Here is a 14,120-nt window from a genome sequence, read left to right as displayed (position 1 = left end):
TTTTGTTCTGCTAGCGGAATAAGGATGACAAGTGTCACAAACACAAGGGTCATAAGGAACTCTAATGCATGATTCTGTTGAAAGGAACCAATAGATTTTGGGTACAAAAGCATGCACTCAATACATAATCACCTATCACCCAAATATGCTTACAGTACTAAAAGTAGCACTTGGGAACATCATTCTCTTTCAAGCTTCTTTATTGTACATAGCTTCACCTTCCTTATCTCAGCCGTTATATCAACATTATTAATCAACTATAATAATTGTTAATCTTAATAATTTACTAACTTTTTTTTATATAATTAGGTGATTCCATATGCACGTTATTAGCTGTATTTGTATTAAAATTAAATTTTTGAGTTGTTTTAAGGAATAAAATTATATTTACCCAATATAATTGACCACATCTAGTCAATGTTCAATGAGAATAGAGTAATACTAGATATTGTGTTAGTTGTCAATGAAGTTGTGGAAAAAGTAAGACGAAATAGATTATGACAAAAGCTATGATTTAGTTGAGCGAGACTTCTTATATTACATGATGCAAGGCTTCCTTTCTATTTTTGTTAGTTCCTCAAGGATTATCAGGTATGCTAGACAAACATCTAGAACATTTATGTGGATGGAAAATAATGAAATCATGTAAATATGGTTCTATTTGTTTTTTTTAAATGAAGCAAACGTTTAAAATATTTTGATATTTATATTGTATGACTGACTGGTTAACTGGATGATCAACGTTTTCCGAAAGAATATTGGAGAAACGTTGGATCTAATCTCAAGTTTCAGCAAATTGAACGGTTTCTCAGTAAGCAATCAATGGTGTTATTAGATACTAGCCTTACAAATCAATGCTATAAAGACTTACATATATTTTGTTGAGAGTGATGATCCCTCCACCACCCCATCTTCTCCCTCCACCTTCCCATTCTTTTTTAAATTTCAAATTTACATTTTTTACTTTTTACTTTTATCAATTTTACTTTTTATTTTTTAAAACTCTAATCTCAATCCTTTCTCACTTTCACTTCCCCTTTCACTCTTGGCAACAAGCCCCCACACCCCATTGTCACTTTATCTCTTTTTCTTAATTTTCACTTTCGTTAACACAACATTTTCCATTTTCGTTTCTTCTTTCTTTCCATCATCAGAGCCAGAGACATTGAAACAATGCTCATGTAGTTGCAGTCATTTATAACAAGGAGCTTTCAGATAGTGCAACAGTTAGTATAATCAAAACTTGTTATAATAATAATATTAACGTAAGTGATTACAAGAAGCTAGGTAGTAGCAACATTGTTGTGTTCCCCATTTTAAGAGATCACATGGAGGCCCATGTGGGGGAGGAATTTAGACTTTAGCAAACACAACCAGTGAAAACTCAACTAAGAGAATATTTATTTTATAGTTTAATAAGTGCATATTGTTGATTATTGAGATGATTTGAAAAAGAAATAATAAGTTATGTCGGGAGAAGAAAGAAAGAAGAAGAAAATGTTGTGTTAACGGAAGTGGAAGAGAGAAGGTGACAATGGGGTGGGGGTGGGGGGCTTGCTCCTAAGAGTAAAAAAGAAAGTGAAAGTGAGACAAGATGGAGATCAGGGTTTTAAAAAATAAAAATTAAAGTTGGTAAAAGTAAAAAGTAAAAAAAGGTAAATTTGGAATTTAAAAAAATTGGGGAGGTGTAGGGAGAAGATGGGGTGGTGGAGGGAGCATCACTCTTTTGTTGAACATAGTAAAAATTATATATGAAATTAATTTTTCTTATGTTGAATATACCGATAGGGTACTCTACTTATATTAAAATAAATATAGGATAAGTCCAAAATACAAATAAAAATTAATAACAAACTAACTAAAGATAAAAGATAAAAATAATATATCTAACATTCTTTCTGAAGCTGGTACAAAAAAATTGTATGTACCAAACTTGTTACTAATATAATCAATAAAAACTTTATGGAAATATTTGCTTCTGCAATCGAGTGACTACAAAGATGACATAGAAGACGAAATATCAACTCAAAAACTCCCTCTCAGCAACAAATCTAGGAGATTGCTCCATAAAAATCTCTTATTGCAAATTACCGTTGAGGAATGCACTATTGACATCCAATGGATAAAAAGGCCATTGTTGAGGAGGATGTTCATTGGGGAAACACAATACCAACGAGATCTGAGTTTAACCATATAAGGGATTGACATCATTCTCTACCCAAAACCTTAAGACAACGAGTTAATGGATCTTGCACCTTATATAGTGCTCTACTTTCTCATTTATATTCAATGTGAGACTTAACAATCTCTCCGTCAAGGGTGAATCCCTTCCACATTGGTACCCTCCCCTCTAGTGGAAGCATTCCCAACCAACCACAACCATGAGTACTCCTTCATACTGTCGTTCATCTTAACGAAACATGTTGAAGAGCCACTATGGCTATAAATAAACTAACAAAAACCCTATTTGCCACTAAAGAAAAAGTAGATATGCACGGGTCAAACACATGAGTGATAGAAGAGAGGTCAGAAGAGACAATAGCGAAAGAAGTCATGGATGAACAAGAAAAAGAAAACTTAAAATTCTAATATTCTCCAATCAAGACACCTAAAAGAGGAAAAAAAGAGCGACCTCGACGCTCTAAATCATTGTCTGGATAGTGACAGGTGTAGTGGCAGAGACAACAAAAACATTTCTCAAAAAAATCTAGCTCTAGATGCCATGTTGAATATAATGAAAAGTATGTATGAGATTACTTTCCCTTGTGTTGAATATACACATGAGATACTCTATTTATAAAGAGTTTCTCCCTACACCACCACATATTTCTTCCTCCACCGCCCCATTCCATAAATACCCCTCAGTCAAAATTAACCTACCGTGGTGAAATGGGAGATCCATTGAGTTGAGCATTCAACGGTTATCCATATGATATCATCATCCGTTCAAGGACATATGGACATTCGTTTCTCTGTTGATATCTGTTTGATAGATTCGTACATCCATTTTCGAGTTAATTGTTTATTATATAATGTGACCCTTTATCCAGCACCAACACTCCAGCAAACTCCAGTATGTTGTGCCCCTCATCTCCTTTTGCCAAAGAATAAGGGTTTCTTCTTTCTTCAACGACTTCAGCTGCTCCAGACTGCTTTATGTGCCCATCTATCGAGCACGCCGTTGCCATGCGCATCTTTCCCTCGGACCCCGAACCGCCAGCGTGAACTCCCTATTCATCTTTGGGTCACACTCTTGTTCGCTTCCGAGACCACCACCGACGACACTTATTTCTTCATTCGAAATATAGATTGGGAGTTGGCAACCACACTGCCTTCCTAGTGCGCTCTCTGTACGAATGTTTCTCTGTTTTGATTGGGTTTGTGTGTGTTGGACGAGAATGCTAGCTGGATGGAGGGGATGAAATGATATGGCCTTGAATGATTGTTCAGATAGTGGTTTTGTTGGAGAAAAAAAGATGCAAAAGATGTTGGAGGAAAAAGGTTAAGCCTTGAATTTGTTGAAGATGATGAAGAGGTGAGAAAGAAGATGAACATGAAGGGTAAAGGTGAAGGAAAATGTATTGGTTGATGATGATGATGAATGGAGCATGGGGTTGAATCTTCTATGTGATTTTATTTGTGTGAAAAATGGTGGGAATGGAGATGAATGATTGGTTGTGTTGAAGGGATGCAAAGTACGAAAATGGTGCTGACGGTGGTGCATTTTTTATATTTTGAAAGAGTAAAAAAGGGGTTGGAGTGATATAAAGAAAGAATGGAGAGGAGAAGAATACGGAAAGAGAGGATTTGGAAAATGAAATGTGGGGTGGGGTGGGTTGTAGCGGTGGAGTGAAGAGAGAAAGATATTAGGTTTTAAAAAAAATGAAAAAGTAAAGTTAAAGTAAATAATATTTACTTAAAGGTTATTTTGAAATTAAGAAAAATTGGAGAGATGAAGAGAGAAGGATGTGGTGGTATAGGGAGCGTTGCTCCTATTTATAATATGAGAAATATGAAGTAAACTCAAAATAAAAATAAAGAATAATAATAAATAAACTAAAAGTAGAAAATAAAGATAATATATTTAATCTATTTAAGTGCATATTATTTAAACATCCGGATACTCCATTTAATAAAATATTTTTGTTGATAAGAAAATAACAACAAATGTTTTTACATAGGAAAATAATATTGGAATGTCCTCTATTTTTCCTAAAAAATTACTAGAAAATCCCTATTATATTTAGATAATAATAAAAGACATATATTTTATTAAATAACATAATAATTGGATTGTCCTTTCAGAAATTGGTTTATGCATCCAATCAAAGGTAGAATAAATAATAAAAGGACAATACTAAAACTGAAGGAAACAACATTAAAGAAAATCATATTATCAATAAAATTCTACCAATGAAAAAATCATTACTAAAATAGTATTTACAGATAAATTTTAATAACATAAAAACATTCATTTGTAAAACAAAAATTATCTTTCGTAATAGATCCGTTAATATATATTCCTTAGTAATATCTTTTACTAATTTCAAATTTATTAGTAATAAAAATTTCCATCAATATATTTCATTGGTAAATGGATGTTAAAGTTCTGCTCTATATTTTTATCATATGTTATGGTAAAATTTGTTTGTAATATATTTTTATTTTAATTTGTCAATAAACTCGTCAATAATTTAAGTTTTTAAAATTTTATTTGTAAGCTTTTAATAATTGAATTTTCAAAAATTAGTAAGTAATGGTACTTTTTAAAATTTATCAATAAATATGTCGATAAATATGTCGGCAAAGTGAATGTAAATTTTCTCGTCGTATTTGTTACAATATTTATTATAAATTAAATAGAGATAATTGAGAAGAAAAAGAGAGAAACAAGAAAAGAAGGATAAAAAGTACGAGAAAGAGGAGGAAGAAGAGAAAGAGGAGGAAGAAGAGAAAGAGGAGACACTGACAACAAACATTAACACTAAGGATGGCAACAGATCCGGTCTGGTACTAATAATGCCTACTTGTACTTGTTAACTATCCTGCGACTTGTCGGATACCCGTATAAAAAAAACTCACGGATTTCTTTCAATCCACAAATATTTAAAAAAAAATATTTTATGAGTTTTTAAAAGAGATCCAACTTAATTTATAAGAAATGAAGATAATAAAAATGAACAAAACTATCATTAAGTCTTAAATAATTTTGACTTACAATAATGTCACAAAAAAGCTAAAATGTTTCAAACACCAAATAGTAGAATTTTGAAGGAGAAGATAAATTTGAAAATAAAGTGTAAATGTCACACTATATGTAGGATGAGATATGTGAACACTGTTACTTTCCAATTCTTATACGGTTTAATGAATGAGTTTGACGAGGAAGCATAAGGGTCTATCTACATCTCTCCAATTTCTATATTATCTAATAAATGAGTTTGATGAAGAAAAAAAAGGGTTTATATGTTTATTCAAGTAACTACCAATTATATGTACATATTACTATGATTTTTTATTTCTATTTTCTGAAATATCTTTAATTGATTGAAGGTGCTTTCTTGAATATTACTAGAAAAGATACGTCTCTGGATAAAATCTTAACATCAATTTAAACTTAATAAAGATAAAAATGTAATTTCATTCCACTAAGAAGTAGGAGATACCTCTGTGTATAGGTAATATGACTATTCGAAACCGATTCGTTAATGATTAAGAACTAAATTACCTGCTATTTGTAGATACCTATTCGGGTACAAATTATCCGTAATGAATTTTATGTACATAGACGACGACTAACGTGATAGAGGAAGAGGAGCCAAAGACAACATATATGTATAGCATGAGTGACAATGGATCCCACCATGACAAAACTCAACAATAATGGCGGTGATAAAGAAGATCAAGAGAATAAGGAGGAAAAAGAAAAAAAAAATAAAAGAATGAAGAGAGAATAACATTTTGCGATATTAACTGGTGATGAAAAAAATTTATCACCAATTATCCAAAAATATTTATAATTGATAAATTTTATTCATGGTCAAAATCCATTAATAATCGATGAATAATTATTGACAAATTTTTTACCATCAATAATTATTAACAAGTTTTCTTATTCGTTTGCCATCAATAATTACTATTTTATTTTTAAAATATATTTTTTAAATTAAAATAATTATTTTACCAATTTTATCTTTTAAATGATTTTCTTAATTTATCCAATTTTTTAAACTTGACTCTTGATTAAACTTATCCATCTTTAATTAAAAAATTACCTATAAAATAAATATAAACTATGAATAATAAAATTATAAAAATTATTTATATTTAATTCTATAATTATAATAATAACAATGAACACATTTTCATTAGTTTACTTTAAAAACAATAAATTAATTATTGTTATTAGTAAATTATATATTTTTTAAAAGATTAAATATATTTTTAATTCTTGAATTTAACTTGAATATTGAATTTTTTTCCAAAACTTTGATTCATTTCAGTCCATAAACTTAAAAAATAATGCATATAATTCTTTAAATCTAATTAAGTTAAATTTTTTTAAAGACATTTAATGTTGTTCATATCATTTGATATGTTCTGATTTCAATATCACAATATCAGATAGAAAATGTGTTGCATTTGACATGTAAACAAAATTTAACATAATTTAATTAAAATGATTATCAAAATTTCAAAACAAAAATGAATTTTATTTTTGCGTCAAATTTGATCGATTAAAAATATATTAACTTTCTTAAACATGTGATTTTAGATATGATTGATTTTAAGTTTAATCTCTGCGTGAATATTATGGGATTGTTTAATCATTTTAATTAATTGTTATGTTCTTCACATCCTATGATAAATGCAAGCGCATAATTAGCAAATATCAGAAGTATGCACCATAAACTTTATATATGTAATTAATCTTTGTAAATAAAACCTGACTTACTAAATAAAATGACAACAACAAAATTCAGAGTGTAAACAAACTTAATTTCCAAGTTTTGGTCATGGACATATATAAGTTCTTGAAAATGTACCCAGCTTAATCATACACGAGTAATAACATATAATAAAAATTTAATATTTCTATATATATATATATATATATATATATATATATATGTATGTATATATATGTATGTATGTATAAAAGTTCAAGCAAATGTATCATATTCAGATTAATTGAAACAAAGCAACCGAAAACAAGGTTTGAACTGCCACATTTCCACGACAAAATTTGCAAAAAGAAAATATTTTTTTAACATATTTTTAACAATTTTTTTACAATAACTAATTTGTAATTAACAATTTTTTTACAATAACTAATTTGTGATTGATCTGCTTTTATATATATATATATATATATATATATATATATATATATATATATATATATATATATATATATATATATATATATATATATATATATATATATATAAATCAATAAAATAGTAATGCATAATTAATTATAAAAAATTGATAACAAAACATTTTTAATTCCATCCACCAACCCATGGATAAATTTCATGGAGTTAAATAATTATGAAAAAAAATAATCAATTTGTTTGGAAAATGATGAACCCAAAAATAATGAGATTGAATATGTTTCAGTCAAGTGTGGCATAAACATATTTAATATCTAATTACTTATATGATTAACAGTTAAAACTGGTCTAATTTAATTGAAATTTGCACATTGTGAAAACTTGTTTACCTACAATACATGTGCATGCAGGACCCACCTTCGTCTTTCACCCTTCTTCATTCTGCAGCATACAACTCAACTCACTAAACCTCACTTTACTTCAACCACAACCTCAGCTTTGACTCTTCAACGTCTTCACTTTCCGATCCAATGCCTCTGGAAAGTGACGTCACCATCTCCTCTTACCGCCTCTGCTGGGACGTCTTTCTCAGCTTCCGGGGCACACACACGGGCCACACCTTCACCATGCGCCTCTACCACGCTCTCCACGGTCGTGGCGTTCGCGTCTTCCGAAACGACGATGGGTTGGAGCGCCGCGGCGAGATCCAGAAGAAGCTTCTAGAAGCCGTGGAAGACTCTGCCGCCACCGTCGTCGTTATCTCTCCCGATTACGCGTCCTCGCACTGGTGCCTGGAAGAGCTCGCAAAGATTTGCGAGGTTGGGAGGCTGATCCTCCCGGTTTTCTACTGGGTGGACCCTTCGCACGTGCGAAAGCAAGAGGGTCCCTTCGAGGAGTGGTTCGTGTGGCATGCACAGAGGTTTCCGACAGAGAGGGTTGAGCAGTGGAGGGATGCGATGAAGAAAGTGGGTGGACTCGCTGGTTTTGTTTTGGATGAGAAAAGGTGCATGCAGCATCGTGCTTCGTTAATTGCTTGTAGTTTCTTACGTACTGTTGCTAGAAATGTGTGCATAAGATCATTTTGCCAGTTTCTGCTTTCTTTCATGATATGTTTGGTTTTACTGCATCTCTGTCATGTGGTGTATTAAGTCTAGATGGGTTTTATTAATCTGTTTTTAAACCATACAATTGAAAAACCAGAAATAACTTTAATTTAAAAAGAAATTACTAATGTGATACTATAAGTAAATAAAAATATATAATTAAAATTTTGTAAAAAAACGTAGATGTGATATTATTCTTTTACTTTTAGAGACGCTTTGGTTTGAGAGATTTTTCTTAGTTTTTAAGTCTTATATATTCTCATGAATAAGTGTTATATTTTTTATATAATTTTATTTATTATTGCTTAAAGATAATGGTTAATTACGATGAAAAAATGATAGTTTTTCTTAAACCAAACATACCATGTTTCGCGTCTTTGAGCTTTGTTTTTGCTTTGCTTTGTTTTTTTACCAGCGTGTGTGTGATGGTTTTGAACAATGTGATTTAATCATTTTGTTTTTAAATTTCTTGCTTAGTGACGGTGACAAGAGTGATGAACTGATTCAGATTTTGGTGCAAAATCTTATGAAGCAGCTGAGGAACACACCACTGAGTGTGGCTCCATTCACAGTAGGTCTCGATGATAGAGTTGAAGTGTTGAAAAACTTGTTGGACTTAAAATCCAACGATGTAAGGGTTTTGGGGTTGTATGGAATGGGTGGAGTTGGTAAGACAACATTAGCCAAGAGCCTCTTCAACAACCTTGTTGTTCATAGTTTTGAGCGACGGAGTTTCATTCCAAATGTCAGATCACAGGTCTCCAAACACCACGGTTTGGTTTCTCTTCAAAACAAAATCCACGGTGATCTTTGTGGTAGAAAAGAGGATCTGATCACCGATGTCAGCGACGGCATTTCTGCTATACAAAAAATAGTGCAAGAGAATCGAGTTTTGTTGATCCTAGATGACGTTGACGATGTGGAGCAGCTTAACTTTTTGATGGGTAAGAGGGAATGGTTTTACAAGGGAAGTCGTGTAGTGATAACCACAAGGGATAAGGAAATTTTGCACGGGAGTTATGTTGATGTTGATTTTGAGGTGAAGGAATTGGAATTCTCTGCAGCAATGGAACTGTTCTGCTTCCATGCAATCAGAAGAAAGGAACCTGCAGAGGGTTTTTTAGATGTTTCAAAGCAAATTGTGGAGAAGACAGGAGGGTTGCCTTTGGCTTTGGAAGTTTTTGGGTCTTTTCTGTTTGATAAAAGGACCGAGAGGGAATGGAAAGATGCTTTGGAGAAGCTGAAGCAGATTCGTCCTCCATGTCTTCAAGAAGTGCTGAAAATAAGTTTTGATGCGTTGGATGAACAAAAACAGTGTATATTCCTTGACATAGCTTGTTTGTTGGTGCAAATGGAAATGAAGAGAGATGATGTGGTTGACATATTGAATGGATGTGATTTTAGAGGAGAGATTGCGGTGGATGTGCTCACTGCAAGATGTCTAATTAAGATCATTGGTGATGGAAAAGTGTGGATGCATGATCAAGTTAGAGACATGGGAAGGCAAATTGTTCGTAGTGAAAGCCTTACAGATCCTGGTCTACGAAGCAGGCTCTGGGATCGTGATGAAATCTTGACTGTGTTGAAGAATATGAAGGTAAATATTGTAGCATGGTTTGTTTTTGTAATGTCATGGGAAGAAAAATTGAAAGTATGAAAAGGTCAAGAAGAAACGATTAATGAAATCTATGAATTCGTTCTCTAAAAAAATAATATCTGTTTATGTTTTCATTCTTGATGATTGATTTCGTGTTATAAAAGGCTTTGATGCCAAAAATCTTTTTTAAATGAAATAACGTCGTAAAATATTAAGAAACCTTCCTACATTTGTTAAGATTAAAATCAAGCAACAAAAATTGGCTATCAAATCTAAAGTTTTTAGAAGGAAAAAGTTTTTTTATTTTTATCACGCATAGACTGGTTTGTCATTGATTGGTTTTAAATATTTTCTTAAAAATAAATTCAAGCATATCAATAAAGTGGGGTTGTCGAAAAATTATTAAAAAAAAGTTGTCAATTATCATGATCTTTTTAGAATTCCATATTCTAACTAAATTCATTATATATTTTCCATTTCATTTCTTGACCACTTTAACAACGAACACTGCGTGTAGGGAACGAGAAATGTTCAAGGAGTTGTCCTAGATTGTGTGAAGAGAAGAATGTCCATTCCCAGAGATCGCTCAGCAGATGAAATAACTAGGGAAAATTTTCGACGCAAGCCCAGTTGTAAATCTGCATTCGAGTATATTAAAGAGAGGTATAAAAAGTACGTAGAGGATAGAAAAGAGAAAGCAAAAGAGGTTATCCTTCAGTCCAAGCACTTTCAACCAATGGTTTCCTTAAGAATGCTTCAGATTAATTATTCCAGATTGGAAGGAGAATTTATATGTCTTCCCCCAAAACTCAAGTGGTTACAATGGAAACAGTGTTCATTAAGGTATATGCCTTCTAGCTATAATCCATTGGAACTTGCAGTCATGGATCTCTCTGAAAGTCTGATTGAAACCTTGTGGAAGGAACGAAGTAACAAGGTTTGCTTTCTTATTACCTGATGAGCTCACTATTTTGAAAAAATAAATTGTCATCAATGAGTTCTAGAACTTGGTGTTTTCTATTTTTTTTAACATTTACCTTATATTTTTCAATGACGATATTTATTTGGCAGGTGGCTGTGCACTTGACGGTTTTAAACCTCTCCAGGTGCCACCGTTTGACAGCAACTCCTGACTTATCTGGGTATCTGTCTCTTAAAAAACTTAATTTGGAAGAATGTTCTCACTTAACTAGGATTCATGAATCATTAGGGAATCTAAATTCCTTAGTTCATCTTAACTTTCGCCTCTGCTATAACCTCATAGAACTACCTAGTGATGTCTCTGGGCTGAAACACCTCGAGGACCTCGTTCTTTCCGACTGCTGGAAATTGAAAACATTACCAAAAGACTTGAGCTGCATGGTTTCTTTAAGACAACTACTTCTTGATAGCACTTCTATTACTGAGCTTCCTCTGTCCATCTTCCATCTCACAAAACTTGAAAAGCTGAGTGCAAATGGATGCCACCTTCTGAAGAAGTTACCTACCTGCACTGGGAAACTCTGCTCCCTGCAAGAATTATCACTTAACCATACAGCATTGGAGGAATTGCCAGATTCAGTTGGTTCTTTGGAAAAACTTGAGATGCTTAGTTTGACGGGGTGTAAGTCACTATCAGTGATTCCTAACTCTACTGGGAAACTAATTTCCTTGACTCAATTGTATTTGGACGGCAGCGGAATCAAAGAATTGCCTGCTTCTATTGGTGCTTTATCATATTTAAGGAAGCTGTCTGTTGAAGACTGTACTTCTCTTGACAAATTTCCTGTCTCGATGGAGGCATTAGTTTCAATTGTTGAACTTAAGTTAGATGGCACAAAAGTTTCTAATTTTCCAGAAGAAATATTTGTGGGCATGAAAATGCTAGAAAAGCTCGAGATGGGAAAAGTTCAGCATCTAAAATTCGTACCAGTATCATTGGGCTACCTGTCAGCTCTTACCATTTTGGACATGCATGATGCAAACATTACTGAATTGCCAGAATCAATAGGAATGTTGGAAAATCTTATTCGGCTGAGGTTAGACAAGTGCAAACAGCTCCAAAGGCTTCCAGACTCCATTGGAAATTTGAAATCTTTGCGATGGCTAATGATGAAGGAAACAGCACTTACACGACTACCAGATAGCTTTGGAATGCTCAGAAGCCTGGTAGAACTAGACATGAAAAGAATGCCCTATCTTAATGGGGCTGGAAACAACATGTCTACAGGGACAATTATTCCTGAAATACGAGAACAACCTAGTTCAGAGGCAATATTAACTTCTTTTTGCAATCTAAGCTTGCTGGAAAAGCTAAATGCTCATGGATGGGGAATATATGGAAAAATTCCAGATGAGTTTGAAAAGCTATCATCACTAGAAACTTTAAGTTTAGGTCACAACAATATTTGCAGTCTTCCAGCCAGCATGACGGGTCTCTCCTGTCTCAAAAAGCTTTTGTTGTCAGATTGCAGGGAGCTCATGTTTCTGCCTCCTCTTCCCTCTAGCTTAGAAGAGCTAAATCTGGAAAACTGTGTTGCAGTGCAGTACATACATGATATTTCAAACTTGGAGCGATTAGAGGAGTTCAACCTTACAAATTGTGAAAAGGTGGTGGATGTCCCAGGTCTTGAACATTTGAAGTCCTTAAGAAGGTTGTACATGAGTGGTTGCATTGGATGCTCCCTTGCCGTAAAGAGAAGATTTTCCAAGGTTTGTCAATTCTTTGTTTCTTCCACGCCCCAAAATCACATCCTTCTGTCTTGAGCATAAAATAAAATCCAATAATTTCCCACTTATAAATTAAAGATTTGTCCCAGGTTCTACTTAAGAAATTAGAGATTTTGATTATGCCTGGAAGCAGGGTCCCGGATTGGCTTACAGCAGAACCAGTAGTGTTTTCCAAGAGAAGAAATAGGGAGCTCAAAGGTGTTGTTTTTTTTGGCGTTATCTCTTTCAAGAACATACCTGAAAACCAAAGGGAAGGACTGGAGTTAGTGGATGTTCAAGGAAAAATCTTTAATTTGACCAGTGAGGTGTTTAGCACAACGTTTCGCCTGCTAAGAGTACCCAGGACAAACGAAGACCACATATTTTTGCGCAGATTCGGTGCTCGAACTCCGTTAGTCTTTCAGTTAAAAGATAGGTATACCTTACATTTGCAAAGGCGAAACCCTCCTCATATTGAGAGGTTGGAGCTCAATAACTGCAGAATTCATTTAGTTTTTTATGGTGACGATGATTACGAGGGAGACGAAGGATCACTTGAAGAAAGTCAATACTCTGTTTCACAAAAATTAGCCAAGTTCTTCAACTTTGCTGCAGACGATCCAGGCGTGTGAATAAAGTTCTTCAACTTACCATTATGTATTGTCTTTTGACTAGATGAAAGGACTGTCATTCTCATTGAGATTCTCTAGTTTGCTTCGACGCCTATATATTAATTTAAATAATAATTAAGTTTTTCTTAAGAGATAAAATAAATATAACCTCATGAAAGCAGGATGGGAAGTACTAATCACCTCTATAGAAAAGAAAAAAAGAGGTTGTTTAAATATGACTTCTAAGACCAACATGAAAAGATTTCATAACATAAATACAAAATCTAATGCATAAATTTAAAAAGTTATTATCACACTCATGAGGTGAATCTAAGTAAGCTTATCTAAATAGGCATGAATTACAAAATTGAGTAATAACCAATTTTTAGGGACACTGCAAAAGAAACTACAGAAACAATTGCATGGTTCAGAAAAACATGACAGCTTTGCATATTCGAAGATACGAGCAACGGCCATGAAGCAGAAGTAAATGTAAAAGGTAGCGAAACTATGCAATGACAAAATCAGTAGCCGTCACAGCTTGCATCCCTTCCAACCCACTTATGTCAGTACGAGCTGCTTGAATCATGCGGACATCATTGGCTCCATCGCCAGTGCTAAGTGTTATTTTTCTGAGAAAAATATCTTTTTAACAATTTTTTTTTATAATTCTTTTACAATCCCTTATTCAATAATTTATGATTGGTCCATTTTAAATATACAAACTAATAAAATAATGACATAGTTTATTGTCAAAAAGTTGTTAAAAATAGTTATTAACATC

The 14,120-nt window shown here is 33.0% G+C and overlaps 1 protein-coding gene across 4 annotated transcripts; it reads left to right on the top strand.

The window, feature by feature from the left end:
- Window positions 1-7,716: 7,716 nt before the first annotated feature.
- LOC148193750 (disease resistance protein RUN1-like) lies at window positions 7,717-13,425 on the top strand. 4 transcript variants are annotated; one of them, XM_088099662.1, is made up of 5 exons: window positions 7,717-8,340; window positions 8,918-10,037; window positions 10,555-10,974; window positions 11,109-12,728; window positions 12,825-13,001. In XM_088099662.1, the coding sequence occupies exons 1-5, from the start codon at window positions 7,868-7,870 to the stop codon at window positions 12,852-12,854; spliced, it is 3,663 nt and encodes a 1,220-aa protein (XP_087955788.1). In that variant the 5' UTR covers window positions 7,717-7,867; the 3' UTR covers window positions 12,855-13,001. The 4 variants fall into 4 exon arrangements, with proteins under 4 accessions (XP_087955788.1, XP_087955787.1, XP_087955786.1 ...); XM_088099661.1 differs by having other exon boundaries at window positions 7,719-8,340; window positions 12,880-13,068; XM_088099660.1 differs by having other exon boundaries at window positions 7,724-8,340; window positions 12,836-13,425.
- The last annotated feature ends 695 nt before the right edge of the window (window positions 13,426-14,120 follow it).

The sequence above is a fragment of the Vigna umbellata genome, chromosome 9 (genome assembly GCF_029865625.1).
Source record: "Vigna umbellata cultivar VRB3 chromosome 9, Vumbellata_1.0, whole genome shotgun sequence".
Taxonomy (NCBI): domain Eukaryota; kingdom Viridiplantae; phylum Streptophyta; class Magnoliopsida; order Fabales; family Fabaceae; genus Vigna; species Vigna umbellata.
Note: the sequence above shows the minus strand (reverse complement) of the source record. Positions and strands in the feature narration are given on the sequence as shown.

Coding starts and splice junctions, on each gene's coding strand:
- LOC148193750 (XM_088099660.1), top strand. CDS start 7,868: ATGCCTCTGGAAAGTGACGTCACCATCTCCTCTTACCGCCTCTGCTGG. Junction 8,341..8,917: donor TTTGTTTTGGATGAGAAAAG/GTGCATGCAGCA, acceptor TTTCTTGCTTAG/TGACGGTGACAAGAGTGATG. Junction 10,038..10,554: donor CTGTGTTGAAGAATATGAAG/GTAAATATTGTA, acceptor CACTGCGTGTAG/GGAACGAGAAATGTTCAAGG.